General features: G+C 40.8%; 1 protein-coding gene across 1 annotated transcript in view; it reads right to left on the bottom strand.

Moving 5' to 3' along the window:
• The window catches only part of LOC124545711 (cytochrome P450 6j1-like), a 97,471-nt gene that overhangs the window by 24,584 nt on the left and 50,789 nt on the right, over nt 1-22,098 (bottom strand). Inside the window, exon 4 of the mRNA XM_047124655.1 lies at nt 16,655-16,876. Coding sequence (XP_046980611.1) covers nt 16,655-16,876 — 222 coding nt within the window. The remainder of the gene's footprint in view (nt 1-16,654; nt 16,877-22,098) is intronic.

Genomic DNA, 22,098 nt, shown 5'->3' with positions numbered 1-22,098 from the left:
GTCAATAAGAACTGGATTGAAGCCATTGGCTGTGGCAATAAATTTTATTGTATCCAACTCTGCTTTAAAATCCTCTCTGGACATGGGGATAGATATGAGACGGTGTACCATTGAGTGGAAAGCTGCATGTTTGTGAGCTATGGGGTGTTGTGACCAAGAAGGTATTACTGTGTTTGTAGCTGTTGTTTTTCTGTAAATTTTGAAACAATGTGTGTGTGTACTGATGTCAGTGGTGAGATCTAAGAAGTTTATGAATTTGTTGCCAATGTCCATAGTGAACTGTTTACAGCTGAGGTTCTCAATTCTCAATAAAAAAAATGACGTCTAAATGGGATTCATATTACAAAGTCAAGTTTGTATGGTTTGTTGGCATTCTCGTGCTTTCTCTGCGTGTTGAGTAATTAGATTTCTGGGCTGCAGTCGTGGAAATACCACTTCTTCTGTTGATATTCTGGTAATCATCAAGTGAGCCGATCGACTGAAGACACGGAATGCTCTTTAAAGCATCTGTCAATCCCATAATAAGGGGCGCTATCCTAACCTACAGTAAAGTAAAATAAAAAGGATTATATGTTTGCTGAGAGGGCGATGTTTGCGGTCTTGAATATGTGAGAAAGATGGAGCTGTGGGCTCTATACAACATTAAGTAGGGAAGGGACTTCTATGCAGATGGAAGTGGAGGCAAAATGAAATGAAAACTAATGTTCGACTGGTATTGGCAAGGGCTAAGAGATGGGATTTAGGTGATAGGAGGTAGACAGGATAGCAGGTATGCGGGGAAAGATTTGGTTGGAGCTTTTATTTGGAATGAAGAAGTATAGTACATAGTTCAATGGGTGTGGCATGGAAATATGGTTCAAATTACTGTGGGAAAGGGTACAGAGTGCGAAAATGTAAGAACACTGGGACGCGGTGTCAAAGGCACGGCAATAGCTCGGGGATGGTGAGGGTGAGGGTACAGTGCCCTGTTGGGAGACATACACTATGTGATCAAAAGTATCCGGACACCTGGCTGAAAATACCTTACAAGTTCGTGGCACCCTCCATCGACAATGCTGCAATTCAATATGGTGTTGGGCCGCCCTTAAGCTTAATGACAACTTCCATTCTCGCAGGCATACGTTCGGTGCTGGAAGATTTCTTGTGGAATGGCAGCCCATTCTTCACTGAGTGCTGCACTGAGGAGAGGTATCGATATCGGTCGGTGAGGCCTGGCACGAAGTCGGAGTTTCAAAACATTCCAAAGGTGTTCCATAGGATTCAGGTCAGGACTCTGTGCAGGCCAATCCATTACAGGGATGTTATTGTAGTCATGTAGTGTAACCACTCCGCCACAGGCCGTGCATTATGAACAGGTGCTCGATTGTGTTGAAAGATGCAGTCGCCATCCCCGAATTGCTCTTCAACAGTGGGAAGCAAGAAGGTGCTTAAAACATCAATGTAGGCCTGTGTTGTGATACTGCCACGCAAAAACAACAAGGGGTACGAGTCCCCTCCATGAAAAACGTGACCACACAATAGCACCATCACATCCTAATTTTACTGTTGGCACTACACACACTGGGAGATGACGTTCACCGGGCATTCGCCATACCCACACCCTGCCATCGGATCGACACATTGTGTACCCTGATTCATCATGCCACGCAATTTTTTCCACTGTTCAGTCGTCCAATGCTTACGCTTCTTACACCGGGTGAGATGTCGTTTGGCATTTAACGGGATGATGTGTAGGTTATGAGCAGCTGCTCGACCATGAAATCCAAGTTTTTCACACCTCCCGCCAAACTGTCATAGTACTTGCAGTGGATCCTGATACAGTTTGGAATTCCTGTGTGATGGTCTGTATAAATGTCTGCCTATTATACCTTACGACCCTCTTCAACTGTCGGCGGTCTCTGTCAGTCAACAGACGAGATCGGCCTGAACACTTTTGTGCTGTACGTGTCCCTAGGGATATTTAGGAGTGTGGATATCTCGCGTACAGACGCATGACACAAGTGACACGTAATCACCTGACCACGTTCGTAGTCCGTGAGTTACGCGAAGCGCCCCATTCTGCTCTCTCGCGATGTCTAATGACTATTGAGGTCGCTGAAAAATGGAGTACCAGGCACTAGGTGGCAGCATAATGCACCTAATATGAAAAACGTATGTTTTTTGGGGCGTCCGGATACTTTTGATCACATAGTGTAGTACCGGCGGAGTTATTTCGTAGCGCATGCAACCCCAAACGCGCATGTCCTAGCAGTCTACATCAGCATTAGTAGTTCGCAAATCACTCATTTGTATGGGAGAAGGTTCTTCCTGTTGTACCTGTTAATGCGGCTTTTCCCATTCCTTTCACGAATGGAGCGTTGGAAGAGCGGTTGCTTAAACGCCTTTGCACGCGCTATCATTATTGTAATCCCGTCTTCGCGTTGTAGCTGTTTGTTCCTAGACTCATGACTTACAGTTAATTCTGAAACTTACTTACAGGATACTTAATGTCTATCTTCAAGAGTATGGTGGTTCAGTTCTTTCAGAATCTCCATGACACTGTCCCTTGGATCATACAAATCTTGACCATTCGTACTGTTCTTCTTTGTATACGTTGAATATGAAGGGTTCACGGGGAAAAGGGCGTAAGTCAGGTCTTCTTACTTTTCCAGGAAAGAAGGTTATAACACCAAACATTCTTTACCAAATGCAATTTTTAGCCATTCCCCTTGAAATTTATGTTTAGTGTACCCTTACTTATAGTCGTTAGGTACCTCTACAAGGTTTTTGTGTAAACGTACTGTAACAACCTAAAGAAAATATTATATCGAATAACTTCCTTTTTGTAGGGAAAACGGGGTTGGTCATTATAAAAGGGGGAATGGCGGTAAATCTCGCTAATTCGTTAACTCTGTTAAACCTAGTACAATTAGAACTAACTGGTTGGTTGTTTTGTGGTGGTTAAAGGGACCAGATTGCTATGGTCATCGGTCCCTTTAGAACTAACTACCAATATTATTTAAGCTGTCATTAAAAAGCGTAATAAATGAATGTGCAAAAATTTATTAGTTACGAAAAAACCATAAAAATCATAAGATAGAAAATTATAGAATAGAATAGAATTAATTCTTTATGAACAGAAAAAAATTTGTAGGATCAAACAATTTCTTTGTAAACTATGTTCATTCATCGTTTATTCATTTCCGCTCTGGATTTGCTTCTTAGCACTAGCACTTATTGGTTTTAGAAAAACAGTGTGATCTTGGTGACACAATTTCTTGTTACGCTTTTGTAATTCTTCCAGTTTTGGCATCTGGGAAGAAAACTGCCTAGCCTCTTCTCCGCAAAAATATCTTTAACTGTTGTAGGTCTACATACTTGTCATAAATGATAGGTTGTGCATCTACAACAAAAACATCTTCTTGTAGGTTTTTTAAAAAGTAAATGTAGGTGTAGTTGTATTAAGGAAATAATGCAATAAAAATGATGATAAAAATAAGGAAGAAACAAGAAACACTCACCTTTATGTGGTCAGGTAGAAAGAACTCTCCTTGACGCTAAGGTTGTCCTGTTGTAACCGTAAGTGGCTTGGGCTTGTTGATAACATAGCGATACCAATGGCCATGGAATGTACTTCTGTATTCCAAGAATCGGGGATGTTCTTTTGCAGCCACTAATTCTTTTATTGGTCTAGAAGGAAATGGGCATTTCTTGAAAGATAACTGATCGAGGTGTGTAGAGTAATCCCTTACAAACTCCGTCTACATCGACAACATGAAAAGGTGAGTGTTTTCCTCTTGCACTCTATTTCCTCGATCCAGTCTTTGGGCATTTCACCTCCCTTTCTTTTTTTTTTTTTTTTTTTTTTATATATATATATATACTGGCCATGTTACGATCAAATTCAAGATACGAGTGGCCACGAATTGGAAAAGTCATTTTCACGTTCCTGCTCAAGTCTCTTGACGTGATGAACGATGTAATGCAGCAGGCGGAAAATAATCCAATTCTTGTTCTGCCCCCCGCGAGAGTCTGAAAATACATCTAATTTTCTAACAGAGGGATCAAGAATTGTCACAGAATAAAACAAAAAGGAAGAGACCTCGTTAGACCCTTTGTAGGCTACTGTTTCATCATACACGAAGAAATATGATTCATCGGTTGACACTATATGAATATTAAACATGAACAACCTTAATTGTCTCTTGTAGCACCCGTCGTTAGTTGTGTGATGTTAGGGATAGGTAAGTCATTCTGGAAATCCATAGTAATACGTTCACAATCTTTTGATGCCTTGCTGTTTGCTTTAGAACTTCTTTAACAAATATAATTCATGTCAGATTTTTAAAAGTGAAGTTTTTCACTGTTGACAGTTGACTGATTTTTTTTCTGAACTCGCTCTTTCTGAGCTATTTCGGGTTCGATTTCAAAGCATGTTCAACAGCTCGAATTTCGGCAGCATGCCTATCACAGTAACTGCAAGTGTCCATTCTAGGATACCCGAAACCGACGTTAAATTCTGTATTGAAAACAAGCCTAATTTTTCAAACAAGACTGATTGAGTAGGGCTTGATTTCTTAAATAACTTATACATCTTACTGATGTTTAGATCTGGTGGAAGATACACTTTCTTAGAGGTTTTCAAGCGGTAATGGCTTCGTACACATTTAAATGAACTAATGTGTTGGTGAACTGCGTCAAGTGCCTCCGATGTCACACGATGTTTCCGATTAGAGTGTTAGCCTCGACCATGCTTAGGACTCACACGTTTTTTCAGACAACGTTGTATTACTTCTAATGTTTTTCACAGATATTCCATGAAAAGATGTAAAGGCTTTAAAACAAAAATTACTTCAGTGACATAATTCTCCCTCTTCGCACTTACACGATATGAATAACTGTTGTCACGAAATTTAGCTTCGTTTTCTGGGTGCCTAGGTCTCCTTTGCGATTTACTGTTTACATTAATTAGGCCTGCCGAGTAAGCATTATGCTCATCCACAGTCATTTTGTTATAATTAGATAGAATATACCCACGTTCTGAATCAGTGGTACTCTGAAACCATCTCAGTCTGGAACATTTACAATCTGGCTCTAATTCATGGGTGGATGATAAAAGTTTTTTTCTCACGTCGGAAAGTCGACCTGTTCTCTTCCTTTTTCTTCGTTGAATGTGACAGTTGGCTGAAGGTGATACTTTCGTCATCTTCATTTTCCATGTTCACTTCCACAGTTCAGTTAAAACGTAAAACAAACTGAATAATTCACACATCACACAAAGCACCAACTTAACGTCTCGAACAGCACATACTCAACAGCTCAAGGAACACTGAATAAAAAAGGTATGCCAGACTAGCTTAGTGGGCTCTCATTGGTCAGCGACTTGTTATGTCACCCGGCAGCCAGACGGCAGCAGTCTCCTTTTGCAGAATATGAGAGATTGCAAAATAACTGTTTCCACGTCTCTTCTTTTCTCATACAACTTAAAAGTTTCGCGCTCACAGGGCTGAACACACTTCATGTTAATATTATATACAAGGTTTCCGAAAGAAATGCGTTAAATATTAGTAGCAATGATGATATATCGCCACGCAAAACTAGTGGCAGATGTTCGCATCCGCATTCATGCTCGCGTTTTAGGCATCTGACTACGGTAAAATTTTTTTTTTTTTTTGTAAATAAAAAGATAGTTATCTTCGAACTTACCTTACAAAGCTGATGCGGAAGCTATGTCGAAGATGCTGAAGGCGACGCTGACCAGATCCGAATCTTCCTAGCCGAATTCCGTTTCATTGCATCAATATTGGCTCTTTTGTTTAAATGTCTAATCCGTATAAAAGTTCTTTTTCTGACATATAACTGAACTATTTTGCTATTAAGTTCGGGAAATTTCGCACTTATATGATCTGCTAAGGTTGCCATCACTCTATTACAATGAGAAATATTTTATCCACGAAAAGCAGCAAATATAATTTCTAACTCACGTATTTTAGCAAACCAGTCAGTAGAGGGAGAAATGACGCCCCTTTTGCAATAATAGTAATCCAGTCTTGCTTCAGACTTAATTCTGTGTCAACAACACACTGCCCTGCTGTATTTCCCAAAGAACTGTCAACGTTTTTGCACTTGAATGCTATATATCCTGCTAGATATTTTAAAGCATCATCATTCACGTCTTCACTGGTACACACTGAATCACTGAGCTCGAAATCTAAGAGCAAGTTTTCATCTGTAGCGACGTCAAATGATTTATCAGTTACTCTTATACATAAATCGCTCGAGAGAAAACGTGCAAAATCTTCCTCAGTTTCATCAGCTGGTGTCGGGTAGTTTTCAGAACCAGAATTCTCATTTCTGTCCTCTGAAGTCGAAGCACCAGAAGACAAAGGTATTTCACTTGCACTTCCAGTCAGTATCAATAAACGTATTCTGTTTTTCACCTCGAAAGGAGTGGGATTGTTGTAGAAGACACCAAGGCCACGGATTCTGGAAAAGAAATTTTCCAGACAGTCTTGATTAAGTATGGCTGTCAATATATAAGTAGCTCCGGAATTTTTCGTATCATTGTAAAGTCCAAAAAGTGAATTTATTAATATAATGAATCCCTTCTGAAACGGGAGAAGACTTTCTTTTTCCTACTCGCATATTAGAACACATTTCAAGAAATCTTTTTAGAGAGTTTTCCTGACTTCTGATATTACACCCGTAACCACTTCTAAGGGGAGCTTTCTCATCTTGAGGGTATCTCGAATTCAGCACATCGAAAACATCGTTCACGAGCTCAATGAAGCTTCCTTCGCGGTCTTTATGCAGAACATATCTTACAGCTTGGGCAGTGCGATGTGAAAATATCTGTGCGGCCCTTCGGACATTCTGACGATCACGTCCACTAACGTTAAGATGAACCTCCGATATGTGGTGATTGATCGAAAGATCGCCTTTCTGAAGTCGAAGAAGATCTTCTATAACCATTTTTGTAATCACAGTACCATCAGGCAAAGTGATTCCGTCATCAAGAAAATGATTTCTTAATAACTTAAGCAAATGTGGAACATCAAAAATAACCCAGACTTTTCTGCTATGATCAACAGGGTTTGAAAAGAATGTCTTGGATGTAGACACACCAAGTTGCTTCCACACATTCATATTTTTTGGTCCCATGTCACACTTAACAGCTACGATACGGATTCCTGCTGTTTCAACTTCTTTTATGACATTCTGCAACAAATCACTAGACTTTGCAACATCAAAGTCATAATACACTGGCTGCTTCCATTTTGAAAACAAGCTGCGAACCATGACGACTTGGACATTGTTGTGTGGTCCGACTACTACATCGTCGGACGAATCGTAAGTCACACGACCGTCAATGCTCATCTCGTCGAAGCTTAGGACACCAATTGCCTCTAATGATGTGAACATTTCTGACCTACATTTAATTAACTCCAAAACTGGTTTCAAAATACCTGGTTGGCACTTGAACTGTTTCGTTTATGTCTGAAGTGTTGACCTGCAGGGAAAAGGATAACTCTTCCTCCTCAGGTAGGCATATGCTTAGGAGACAAAGCTCTCAATGTGAGAGCATTTGCAATGTCCTCTGAGCACCACTTTACTTGCTTCCTCTTCTTTAACAGACAACGAATTTGTCTTGGTGTGAAACACAGAGAAAGTGTACTTCTCACATCCGAGCATACACACTTGTGCTTCTTAGTGTGAGACACTTAATTCTTTGTTCTAGTCGAACATTTTTAATCTTCAAACTAACCAATTCTTCCTTCAGTGCTTGAATTTCCTGGTCTTTAAGTGAAATTAGCGTATCAGTAAAATCGTCTGTGTTGCTGGATTTGTCCAGCTTACTTTTCTTGGGAGATAAAGTTTTCAATGTTGAGAGAGCTCTTTTTTTTTACTGTTCTAGTGTCACAGCGACGTTCTCTCTCTGTTAGAACACTACCGGTAACATTCGCGGTGCTGGGACCTGGAACTTCGAATACATTTCCGTGCCAGTTTGGTATTTTTAGAGACGGAATAGCATTATCCTGTAGCAGTTTCCGTGTAGGTAGACCTGACAATTCATTCTGCAAGTTTCGCTTGTAATCGCTTTCAAAAAATGTTCAGAATAAACTCTTGCATTATTAACATTAATTTTGTCCTCTCGTTTACAACGAGCAATCCACTTACACTGTAGTTCAACATTTTTTGGAAAGCGATGATAATAAACTAACGCCTTCAGTCTTACGTCCACTATTGCTACATTCAGCAACTGCACAATACGACGTATTTGTACACGTAATTCCAAGAACGAAGCTACAAGACTCACGGAACAATTCCTTTCCAACTGAACACTCGGCAGGACAAGAATTACACACAAACTAACGTGTAACACGAACTCACATGCACGCCTTCGATAGAAGCACTGAGCAACACCGTTGTAAACAAACTGCAGTAGCTGCCAGGTGACGTCACAGCTCGAGATTCATCATGGCGGATAAAGGAGTGGGAGGTCGCATTTGCACTCCCGTGCAACAGCTGATAATCATAGACAATGGAACATAAACAACAGTTGCGATCAGTGCTGCCAACTGACTAACCCCCTTTTTCCTTGTTTCACAATGACTTACCTCCTTTTTCCCGTGGACGCTATATTTTTAAACCGCTGTAACTTTGAGACTATCCCCCTGCTTTCCACGAAACAAAAACTGATAAAAGCAGCTTGTTGAAAGCTTTCTGAAACTGTAATAATCTAAAATTTTATTTGTTTCACTTAACCCCTTTTTCCCGTGGACCCTTCACATGGATTAAGAAAAATACACTAATATCGCCAAAATCTATTGTAACATGGCTGACCCCGCATTGCATTGGGACAAAGGCCCCAGACAAGATGATACATTATGTACACATATATACACATACATATATATAGTACCGATAGACTGACTGAACATCGCTCAGTCCAAATCGTTAAGGACAGGAACTTTAAATTTGGAGAAAGTGTGGATCTTATTGTAGGTGTCGTTTCAGAATGGATTTTTCGAAATTCCAACCCCAAGGAGGTGAAATAGGGATGAAGCCTTTTTTTGAAAAATGTAGCTATTAAAGGAATTTTGAAGCTACACCTACGAAAATTGGTATTTGGTTTCTCGATCAGAAATAAAGAAACACGTGTTTCAGTATTTTTGGAAATTTAATCCTGTGAGGGTGAAATAGTGGATGAAACATTTTTTAAAATATCATTATTAAAGAACTACTAAAGTATTTTTAAGCTATGTCTATGAACATCGGTATTTGACTTCTCAGTTACAAACAAAAAACACGTGTTTCAGAGTTTTTTTTAAATTACTCCCCTAAGGACTTATATAGGGGATGAGGTTTTTTATGAAAACATTTTATTAAAATAGCATTTTAAAGCTACATCTATGGAAATGTTAATTTGACTTCTCAATCAGAAATTAAAAAAATACGTGTTTCATTGTTGTTGGAAATTCAACCCCTATGGAGACTATACAGGGTTACTCTGATTCACTGTCTCATCATCGCGCAACTCAAACTGCTGAGGGTAGAAACTGGAAGTTTGATGAGAGTGTGGATTTTATACTGTAAGATGGGATTTTCAAAATTCCACTACTAAAGGGGTGAAATAGTGGATGAAAGGCTTTTTATAAGAATGTCTCTTTTAAAGGAATTTTGTAGCTACAACTACGAAATCTGTTATTTGGTTTCTCTGCCAGAAAATTAAAAAAATACGTTTCAGCATTTTTGGAAATTCAACCGCAAAGGGGGTAAAATAGTGTGTGAAAGTTTGTTTGAAAATAAATAATTGCTAAATAACTACTAAAGTATCTTTAAGGTTACATCTATGACAATTGGTATTTGACTTTCCGGTCAGAAATTTAAAAAAAGTTATACATGTTTCGTTGTTTTGGAAATTCAGCCCCTAATGGAGTGCAAAAGAGGATGAAAATTATTTCACTCCTCGGTTAGATATAAAGAAATTATCGTTTGGGGTTGAAAGTTGCTATGGAAATATCTCCACAAGAACGCAAAATACACAATTAACGAAAACTTCGGACTCTAGCTACCAGAATAGCGTTTTGGTCAGAAGTACATTCGGAAACGACCATGCTTATATGGCCTTAATTATCGTGAAAAGCTTATAAGGCGTTGCAATTTGTGAACAACGTAAAAATTTGATTAAAAAACAGAAATATCTCTGCAGGCCATATAGTCTTCGCGAGCGAGCAGCGGGCGCTAAGCTAGTACATACATATGTTGTAAGGTGGTCATGTCATATGGTTTTTGTATGTCACCTATGTGCGTATCAAAGAGAGAACATGTTACGTTACTTTTAAACAGTCTTTGGTCTTGTCGTGGCAGTCTTTGCATCTTTCTTAGTTGAAGTATGGTAGGTGATGGACATAATAGTACTGTGTTGATTTATGATTGTATCTGTTAGATGAAGGAAGATTTATTGTAAAGGACAGCAAGGATGAGTAAGAAGAACAAATTAGAAAGTGAAGAGAATATAAAATTTGAATAATGTTATGTTTCGAAGACGATGAGTTTGAGGTAAGATTGCATCATTGCGCATCTAGGAATGATTATTCTCAGCTAGTTAACTTGCTCAGAGCTGAGAGGGCAATCAGCCCCTCATCGCTGAGTCGTGCATTAACATTTTAATTGATTAAGCTGTTTGATTTTTATAGAAGTTCTCTGTTAACATTGTACCCTTGTCAAATCGTTGTTCGCTTTAAGCATAGTATTAGTCAGACCTATGTTTTGTGTGAAATTCACGCGAAATTTTACTCTGTCTTTTTGAAAACATACTTCATTTTAAAATCTTGTCTTGTAATATCATTTCATAGAAATAGTTACTCGCCCCATCCCACTGTTTGGCACTATGCATTACCACATGTAACAGTCTGTGCATGTATTTCGAAACAGAGACCTAGCTTTGCCGCTGCCTGCTTGCTGATTGCTGTTGTGCTTTCGTGAAACAATGTTGTCAAGACGCGAGGTAAGTGGAAATTTTGATTAGGATCAGATAATTGTTGTACTTCAGTTGCGCATTTAACATAAATACAAGATGGATTCAGATCAGTTGCACTTCAGTTCATATTAGGTTCTGTTTAGTCAAAGATTAGCATACGAGTTGATGTTGGGTAAGAGTTTGTGGGGACAGTTTCTGATAATAAGTAGACTTTTGTAGAGAGCAAGGTAAGGTTATGCTAAATTCGGTATAGAAACAAAATTTAGTGGGGAGGCGAACATATGTCGACCTTTCTGCCAAAAAGTTCGTTATTTCTTGAAACCAAAAATACCACTAATTTTACTGATGTCCTTTTTTCAGCCAATTCATTTAAAGTTATGTGTTCAATATGTGAAATTTGGTGTCGTGTGACGATTATCGATTACTTCGTTGCGTAAGCATTTAGCATAGTAGTGCAGTTTCTGTGTGGATTTCTTTCATTGTTGGGCATTTGCATGCGCAATAGTACAGTTCTGCTTGTTTGATCATTGTAGCAGTTCTGTTTCTTCAAGAAATAGTGTTTCATCATGAGTGGTACAGCAGAAATCAATATGAAAGTTCGTCGTAGCTCTAGACAATAGATGGTGTTGCAAAATGATTCGGTACAGTATGAGATACACCACCTTGAGCGATTAGTGAACCCCAGCAGTTTACATAAGACTGCAAGACATTGCGCGGATCCACAATTATCAACCAGTTCAGCGAATAATAATGAAACAGAACAAACGATGGGTAATGAACATGTGAATTCTGACGTTGAGACTGTCTGCGGGAAGTCGTACAACTGGTAATAGACACATGAGAATCAGGTTTTGCGTCAGCGTCCTTTGAACGAACACAACGCACATCACCTTCATTGAACAGTTACACAGAACCACACTGCGCGAATCCGACAAATGTTCTAGGATCAATTCGTTCAAAATTGACATCTGAGGTCATCAGTCCCCTAGTCTCAGAACTACGTAAACCTAACTAATCTAAGGTCATCACACACATCCATGCCCGAGGCAGGATTCGAACCTGCGACCGTAGCAGCCGCGTGGTTTCGGACTGAAGCGCCCAGAACCGCTCGGTTACAGCGGCCGGCGACCAATTCATCAGATGCTTAAAGAAACACAAGATGAGAATAGGAAATCACTTAGGGAAGAAATTAAAAATGATCTTCAACCAATAATCAGCAGTTTTGCAACTAGATTACGTTACCTTGAAACAGAACAATGAGAAGGACTAATTGTTACCTAAAATCAACACTGTAGTTCCGAGTGCGATAGTTACACAGATAAAACCTGTACCATGGCTTGCTCTTTCCCCAGATATGTCACCTCTGGACTTTTCTGTGTGGGGAGGGATGCGCAACCTTGTTTACACAACCCCTGTTGCATCAGAAGAGGATCTGGTTGCCCGGATAGTAGCAGCAGCAGGAACAATTCAGGAAAATCCTGGGATTTTTGCCCGTGTCAGACAGAACATGATCCGACGGTGTGTTTATGTGTCAATGGAGGCATTTTTGATAATCTACTGTAATTGGAATTGGGTTGTATTAATGTGTTGTCTCTTGGTCATAAAAAATGGAAAAGTGTTTGTTGGTTTAATTAATTTGCCGCCAGAGAAATCTTCCTCTACTGGTTTAAATACTCCTCACAGGAAAAAATGACATTAGTGAAAAATATTTGTTTTGATGTCCCCTACAACCTCCCAGAATTTGTCGGTTTAAATACTTTTCACCCTGTACTTTCTAGTGACGATCATAAATAATATAGGTGGTCAATGAGACCTTTGTACCACTAACCGCCGCAACAGCCACGCTTATTTAACTGTTTTACTGTTCCATTAGACCTATTTTCTCTATACAATAGGTCGCATTTTAAACGCCTTCTGAAGTTGTCATGTTTTGACTGATTACAAAGTTGTGTCTCAGCATAGTAATAGAACTAATATTATTAAATTCTTCATTTGTGTGCCCATATAGTACGTAGTTGCTTTACAGTTCTTGAGGTGTATTTTTGTTCTGCCGTTGCAACTACAAAAATGCGTAATTTTTTCACGAGACACGTTTCGCTTTACTGAGGTAAAGCATCATCAGTTGTCTGTAACCAAGTTACTTAATTCTAATTTGCTTTAAGATCGAAAACAGTTCGTTAAGAATATTGATTTGTACTTACGGTGATTTTCGCTTGATTTCTCTCTTACGTCAGGAAATGCGAGGAATTAAGCGAAAATCATCGTAAGTACAAATCAACTTATTTTTAACAAACTATTTTTAATCTTAAAGCAAATCAAAATATAAATAACATAATTACGGATCACCGATGATGCTTTACCTCAATCAAGCGAAACGCGTCTGGTGAAAAACAAAATCACGTATTTTTGTAGTTGCAATGGCAGAACAAAAATACCCTCAAGAATTATTATATTATCGTATAACTATTATTATCATATCATTATCATCATATTATCGTATAATATTACCATCATTTATTATTATTATTAGATTATTATTATGTTATTATTGAGGAGGAGGAGGATAATGTTAATATTTTCGTGAACGTAGAAACTCATCTCTAGACATTGGCCTACGGCGAGCCGAATCAGTCCAGGAAGTACGCTTAGTGTCGTCTATGAATAATCATGCTTCGCTACCACCACAGACAACGCAGGGGAGAAAGCTGCTACAGAACTGCCAAAGGACCAAGGAACAACGATGCTGAGTAATATCCATTTTGCGTCACTTTTCGGATCCTTTCCGTCCGGAATGTAGTGAAAACACAGCAAGCAACGCGTGGTCAGACACTGTGTCAATACTGGGAGTTCTACACCAATTAACCAACGTCCATACAGAGTGTCACTGGCTGAACGAGGGAAATCCGGGAAAAGTGGGAAAGATGCTGCAAGACAACATCTTGAGGCTGATGAGGCTGAGTGGAAAACTACTACCTTCATAACTCCTGACAGGTTGTATGTGGGTTCAAAGGTATACCATTTGAACTGTGTGGTGCTCCAGCCACCTCTAAAGGTGTGATGGGCAATGTATTTCGACACCTTAATCAGACGACATTTTTTCTGTCTGGATGACACTGCCGTTTGCTGAATAACATCTAAGCCGCATGACAATCATATTTTAATGTGTCCAATTCGGAAATATGTCACTTTATCGTCCAACAAATAAAAGTCTTGGAGTACCCAGTAAATGACGATGTAGTTCGTCCCAATCCAAAGAAAATAGTAGTCAGACTTTACGACTCTTCGGCACATTCACGAGATGAGAAGTTTTCTTAGAATGTGCTCGTACTACTGATGATTCATGAAGGACTTTTGTACCAAAGTCCTTCCTGTGCAGGAACTACTGCAGAAAGACGCCATATTTTTCTGGAACAAGGTGCAAGAAATGTCTTTTCTTGACCTTAGGGGGTCCTTAATATCTCTAGCTGAGACCGAACTTCATACCGACAGGGATAGGGGCAGTTTAATACAAATTCAAGTGCTCTTAAGGTAATAGATTATGTTTCCAGAGCACTCTCAAAGTCTGTTCTATGAACTATTCTACAACCGACGAAGAGTGCCTTAATGATGTTTGAGCCATCAACAACTTCTGGTCGAATTCGTTTGGCAAAACATTCACTGATGTGGCAGTCACCATTCTCCATGTCTAGCCTGAAGGATCTGTTATGTCGACTAATGAGATGAGCAGTGAGGCTTCAAGAGTAATGAATAAAAATGGTGTACGAAAACGGGTGTAAAGAAAAGGATGCTGACTGCCTTTCAAGGAACTCTTCAGCAGAATACAGCGGCATTGCAGCAGAAATCTCACTCATCACAGTATAAATGACATTGCTGCTGAAGAGAGGGAAGATCCAGCATTGCTGAAAGTCCGAGAACCTTAAGCAATGAGGAACCAACTAAAGGAGGATTCCGACTAGTAAACGGAACATTACATAAGAGGAACTATGATCCGATGGAACGGAAATGAATGCTCGTCATCCCAGCTAATCTGCAACCAGCGATCCTGAAGAATTTTCACGACGCTCCGAAATCTGGTCAGCTGAGTTTTGTGAAGACTCTAGACTGAATCAGACGCAAGTATCACCAACCAAGTCTCTACCGATCCTTTAGACATTATATCGACCACAGTATGAAGTGTCTGGGATGGAAGCATGTACCGCAATTAACTCTGTGGCATCTTGTAGTGCCATTCGTTGGCGAGCATTACGCTGGTGAAAAATGGCATCATGATTCTGTCACACAGATGTAATACATGGGATGTAGAATGTCTGTGAGGTACTGCTGTGCAGTCAGAATTCTCATTCACTACTACCCATGACCTGAAGCAATAACTGAGTGCTCTCCACACCATGACTCCAGGATTGACACCGCTGTGCTTCTGCAGAACACTGGAAGAGTTGGACCTCTCCACAGTGTTTGTCGACGACGGACATTCGAGGTCATGCAGAGCTGCGATTAATCTCTGAACACAATGTGATGACATTCTGCACCAGTACATGCGTTCTGGTTATGACACCACTCCAGGTGCAGCATTCTGTGTTGTGATGTTAACAGCAACCTACACATGGACAGTAAGTCCCTAGTCTGATTGCTGCAAGTATCTGACGAATGAGGTGGGATGACACAGAGTGATGCAGAAGTCCATTACTTATTCTTGGATGTCAAACGCCTATTTGAAGGTATTAAAATGTGGTCGGTGCCCACTACGGCGATCATTCCTTCTGGTGATCAAACTTGGTCGAATGTAACCTTGACAATGAGTATGCCTACTCTGTCGTTGCCAAGCAATCCTACATCGGGCCACTGTTCACATCTGGATTGCCCAAAAGTCTGCGCATTGCACATCAGATCACCGAAGTTAAGCGCTGTCGGGCGTGGTCGGCACTTGGATGGATGACCATCTGGGCCGCCATGTGCTGTTGCCATTTTTCGTGGTGCACTCAGGCTCGTGGTGCCAACTGAGGAGCTACTCGACCGAATAGTAGCGGCTCCGGTCAAAGAAAACCATCACAACTACCAGGAGTGCGGTGTGCTGACCACACACCCCTCCTATCCGCATCCTCAGCTGAGGATGACGCGGCAGTAGGATGGTCCCGATGGGCTACTTGTGGCCTGAAGACGGAGTGCTGAATATTGCACGATTCGACCAGCCAGTCCAAAAAAAAAAAAAAAAAGCCATAATAAGGCAACTTTCAAACTCTGTCAGTTGTTTGCTGTCAGACACGAGTACGTGGTATATCCATGTTCTTCACAGCAATCGCTCAACGTCTGACGCCATTCTTGCCCCCTATCCTAAGAGGCCTGGTAACGAAACTAAACACGAACCACGCTAATGCATTCCGATGACCAACCTACCTGTCATAGAAATCATTTACAAACTCTCTAATGACGTGTGCATGTACGAAGTTAAATTGGCATCCAACAGTGTATTCTGAGGCTTTGCTTTTCTTTTGTCAGACCATGTGTTATAAATGATAGACTTTTACACGAAAATAACGGATCCGATGGTCGACACTGCCTATAATTTTCAGCGCCATCAATGTTTTGGGTCAATGGACGGACATGCCTTTGAATCCCACACACCTTCCAGTGACATGTATTTCAACGTTTCTTTTTGGAAAGTTACAGCAGTCAAGACATTATATTACTCACCGCTCATGGTGTTGTCGAGGAAAGTCATTTCCATCACTGCAGCATAGGTGAGCTGTCCTCCGTGCTTCGCCGTCACCATCTGGATCTCCTGGCGCAGTTTTTCTTGGACATCTTGATGGAAGGCCAGCTCATACAGCGCAAACGTCAATACCGAAGATGTCGTGTCGAATCCCCCCTCCAAGAAGATCATTATATTTGAAACTGCTTTTATGACATCCATAACTAAAAAGGAAAGAGAGAATGATGAAAAAGTATGTTTTGGTGACGTAATCTGTCTTGCAGTAATACATCTACACTGTCCGGATCACTTCTTTTACCAACTACCGTTTTTAATTAGCGCTGCCGATGATCTTCAGGTCTAGATGCAATAGGAAAGCGAGGCAACAATAGAAATTACAGAAGTGTGATATTACAAATACTACTACCAGGGGCTGCTCAATTAATAACAAGATATTATGAGACCCACACGTATCTGGCGCTGTAAAGTGTAGTTTGTCAACAAACTGCAAATACAAAAGTTGTGAGTGGGATAAACAAAATTCGTATGGTCACGTGACCTGTACGTATGGCATAGGCTAGTGTATTAAAATAGCGTGAAAGAGATTTCTTCATCATACAACTAAATAAATAACGAAATCAAGAATATCAGGGCAATTTTCGAAAGGGAAGATCCTGTATCGAACAGATGTTTAACTTAAAACCAATAATATCCCACAGAATGCTAACCAGCAAACCACAATTCATAGGAACATAAATAGGTAACATAGAGAGAGTAGGTAAATTTAAATACCTTGAAAAAACTATTCAGTCGAATGGACCAGAAAAATTTGCAATAGACGTATGAATTACAAAGAGCATACATACAGTTTGACAAACAATATTTACAACAAAAAACACATATTTAGAAAAACGATGCTAAAATACACTCCTGGAAATGGAAAAAAGAACACATTGACACCGGTGTGTCAGACCCACCATACTTGCTCCGGACACTGCGAGAGGGCTGTACAAGCAATGATCACACGCACGGCACAGCGGACACACCCAGGAACCGCGGTGTTGGCCGTCGAATGGCGCTAGCTGCGCAGCATTTGTGCACCGCCGCCGTCAGTGTCAGCCAGTTTGCCGTGGCATACGGAGCTCCATCGCAGTCTTTAACACTGGTAGCATGCCGCGACAGCGTGGACGTGAACCGTATGTGCAGTTCACGGACTTTGAGCGAGGGCGTATAGTGGGCATGCGGGAGGCCGGGTGGACGTACCGCCGAATTGCTCAACACGTGGGGCGTGAGGTCTCGTCAGTACATCGATGTTGTCGCCAGTGGTCGGCGGAAGGTGCAGGTGCCCGTCGACCTGGGACCGGACCGCAGCGACGCACGGATGCACGCCAGGACCGTAGGATCCTACGCAGTGCCGTAGGGGACCGCACCGCCACTTCCCAGCAAATTAGGGACACTGTTGCTCCTGGGGTATCGGCGAGGACCATTCGCAACCGTCTCCATGAAGCTGGGCTACGGTCCCGCACACCGTTAGGCCGTCTTCCGCTCACGCCCCAACATCGTGCAGCCCGCCTCCAGTGGTGTCGCGACAGGCGTGAATGGAGGGACGAATGGAGACGTGTCGTCTTCAGCGATGAGAGTCGCTTCTGCCTTGGTGCCAATGATGGTCGTATGCGTGTTTGGCGCCGTGCAGGTGAGCGCCACAATCAGGACTGCATACGACCGAGGCACACAGGGCCAACACCCGGCATCATGGTGTGGGGAGCGATCTCCTACACTGGCCGTACACCACTGGTGATCGTCGAGGGGACACTGAATAGTGCACGGTACATCCAAATCGTCATCGAACCCATCGTTCTACCATTCCTAGACCGGCAAGGGAACTTGCTGTTCCAACAGGACAATGCACGTCCGCATGTATCCCGTGCCACCCAACGTGCTCTAGAAGGTGTAAGTCAACTACCCTGGCCAGCAAGATCTCCGGATCTGTCCCCCATTGAGCATGTTTGGGACTGGATGAAGCGTCGTCTCACGCGGTCTGCACGTCCAGCACGAACGCTGGTCCAACTGAGGCGCCAGGTGGAAATGGCATGGCAAGCCGTTCCACAGGACTACATTCAGCATCTCTACGATCGTCTCCATGGGAGAATAGCAGCCTGCATTGCTGGGAAAGGTGTATATACACTGTACTAGTGCCGACATTGTGCATGCTCTGTTGCCTGTGTCTATGTGCCTGTGGTTCTGTCAGTGTGATCATGTGATGTATCTGACCCCAGGAATGTGTCAACAAAGTTTCCCCTTCCTGGGACAATGAATTCACGGTGTTCTTATTTCAATTTCCAGGAGTGTAGTATGCCGCAGTGGTATGGGTGAGCCTGTGCAACGACCTATAAGCTGGACAGAATAAGGATACTTTAAAGACGAATTATTAGAAAAATGACGGGTTCAATACAAACTGCAGGTGGTTTTAAAATGACGCATAATGATATCTATAAAAGTAGAAAAAATATCAGAAGTAATGTCTAAATGAAGATTAATCTCTTTTGGACAACTCTACCGAATGAATGAGAACCGGTTAACGAAACAAATATTCGCGTTTTTCTGGAAGAAGGAATCTACAATAGCATGGATTGCAGAAATAAAGAAAAACTGGGAAGAAAGAACATCAAAGAATCGATAATAACAGGAAGAAACATTTTAAAGACTGAAACACTAAATTTATAAGGCTTGCAGTGTAGAAGAAATAAGAAACCGGGAGCAAAAAGAAGAGAAGAAAGGAAAGACAACATAGTACAAAATGAGAATATTGGTATAATAGGAAACAACTACAAAGAAAGGAGAGTAACTGAGACTGTTTCGTGATCCTATTAAGTCAATACGAAAAAAACCCTAAATTAGGAATTAAGTACACGATAATGCAATACATTTCAGTATAAACGATATATGACAAAGATAAAATACATATTTAAAAAACAACCACAGAGTATAGTGTGAATCTTACATTTACGTTCTTGTTTGTACATTTGAAAGACTGTGAAAATATCACAAACGTAGCTTATCGCATAGTTTGAGTCTTCTGTCTGCTGACCTTTAAGAACTGTCATTCATTTTGATGAATGGGAATAAAAATATACTGAGGAACTTTCTGGAAATTAAAAAACAGGTAAGGAAAGGAGGCCATATAGTTACAAAAATAACTGTAGTATTGCCCAAAGCTGTAGTTAATTTTATAGCTATGTTCCCTCTTTCCCTGGCCAGTGTTTTAACTTCCACTAAAGGTCCTCAGTATATTTTTATTCTCCTTCATTACAATGAAGTTGTTTTTTAACAGATGGAAGACTGAAACTATGTTGATTCATGTCCTGATGCAGCTGACAGAAGTGATCCTCTCCCTCTTCCTTTCTTTCATCCCCTCTCCACAGTCAGTTTACCTATACAGATTGGATAAGTTTGTTAATTTTGTGTTTGTTGTTGTGGTCTTCAGTCCTGAGACTGGTTTGATGCAGCTCTCGATGCTACCCTATCCTGTGCAAGTTTCTTCATCTCCCAGTACCTACTGCAACCTACATCCTTCTGAATCTGCTTAGTGTATTCATCTCTTGGTCTCCCTCTATGATTTTTACCCCCCCACACTGCCCTCCAATGCTAAATTTGTGATCCCTTGATGCCTCAGAACATGTCCTACCAACCGGTCCCTTATTCTCGTTAAGTTGTGCCACAAACTCCTCTTCTCCCCAATCCTATTCAATACCTCCTCATTAGTTATGTGATCTACCCATCTAATCTTCAGCATTCTTCTGTAGCACCACATTTCGAAAGCTTCTTTTCTCTTCCTGTCCAAACTATTTATCGTCCATGTTTCACTTCCACACATGGCTACACTCCATACAAATACTTTCTGAAACGACTTCCTGACACTTAAAGCTACACTCGATGTTAACAAATTTTTCTTCTTCAGAAACGCTTTCCTTGCAATTGCCAGTCTACATTTTATATCTTCTCTACTTCGATCATGATCAGTTATTTTGCTCCCCAAATAGCAAAACTCCTTTACTACTTTAAGTGTCTCATTTCCTAATCTAATTCCCTCAGCATCTCCCGACTTAATTCGACTGCATTCCATTATTCTCGTTTTGCTTTTGTTAATGTTCATCTTATATCCTCCTTTCAAGACACTGTCCATTCCGTTCAACTGCTCTTCCAAGTCCTTTGCTGTCCCTGACAGAATTACAATGTCATCGGCGAATCTCAAAGATTTCGTTTCTTCTCCATGGATTTTAATACCTACTTCGAATTTTTCTTTTGTTTCCTTTACTGCTTGCTCAATTGAATAACATTGGGGACAGGCTACAACCCTGTCTCACACTCTTCCCAATCACTGCTTCCCTTTCATGTCCCTCGAGTCTTATAACTGCCATCTGGTTTCTGTACAAATTGTAAATAGCCTTTCGCTCCCTGTATTTTACCCCTGCCATCTTTACAATTTGGAAGAGAGTATTCCACTCAACATTGTCAAAAGCTTTCTCTAAGACTACAAATGCTAGAAACGTAGGTTTGCCTTTTCTTAATCTTTCTTCTAAGATAAGTCGTAAGGTTAGTATTGCCTCACGTGTTCCAACATTTCTACGGAATCCAAACTGATCTTCCCCGAGGTCGGCATCTACCAGTTTTTCCATTCGTCTGTAAAGAATTCGTGTTAGTATTTTGCAGCTGTGACTTATTAAACTGATAGTTCGGTAATTTTCATATCTGTCAACACCTGCTTTCTTTGGGATTGGAATTATTATATTCTTCTTGAAGTCTGAGGGTACTTCGCCTGTCTCATACATCTTGCTCACCAGATGGTAGAGTTTTGTCAGGACTGGCTCTCCCAAGGCCGTCAGTAGTTCTAATGTAATGTTGTCTACTCCCGGGGCCTTGTTTCGACTTAGGTCTTTCAGTGCTCTGTCAAATTCTTCACACAGTATCATATCTCCCATTTCATCTTCATCTACATCCTCTTCCCTTCCCATAATATTGTCCTCGAGTACATCGCCCTTGTATAGACTCTCTATATATTCCTTCCACCTTTCTGATTTCCCTTCTTTGCTTAGAACTGGGTTTCCATCTGAGCTCTTGATATTCATACAAGTGGTTCTCTTCTCCCCAAATTTTCCTGTAGGCAGTATCTATCTTATCCCTAGTGAGACAGGCCTCTACATCCTTACATTTGTCCTCTAGCCATCCCTGCTTAGCCATTTTGCACTTCCTGTCGATCTCATTTTTGAGACGTTTGTATTCCTTTTTGCCTGCTTCATTTACTGCATTTTTATATTTTCTCCTTTCATCAATTAAATTCAATATTTCTTCTGTTACCCAAGGATTTCTACTAGCCCTCGTCTTTTTACCTACTTGATCTTCTGCTGCCTTCACTACTTCATCCCTCAGAGCTACCCATTCTTCTTCT

Source organism: Schistocerca americana, chromosome 8 (assembly GCF_021461395.2).
Source record: "Schistocerca americana isolate TAMUIC-IGC-003095 chromosome 8, iqSchAmer2.1, whole genome shotgun sequence".
Classification (NCBI taxonomy): Eukaryota; Metazoa; Arthropoda; class Insecta; order Orthoptera; family Acrididae; genus Schistocerca; species Schistocerca americana.
Note: the sequence above shows the minus strand (reverse complement) of the source record. Positions and strands in the feature narration are given on the sequence as shown.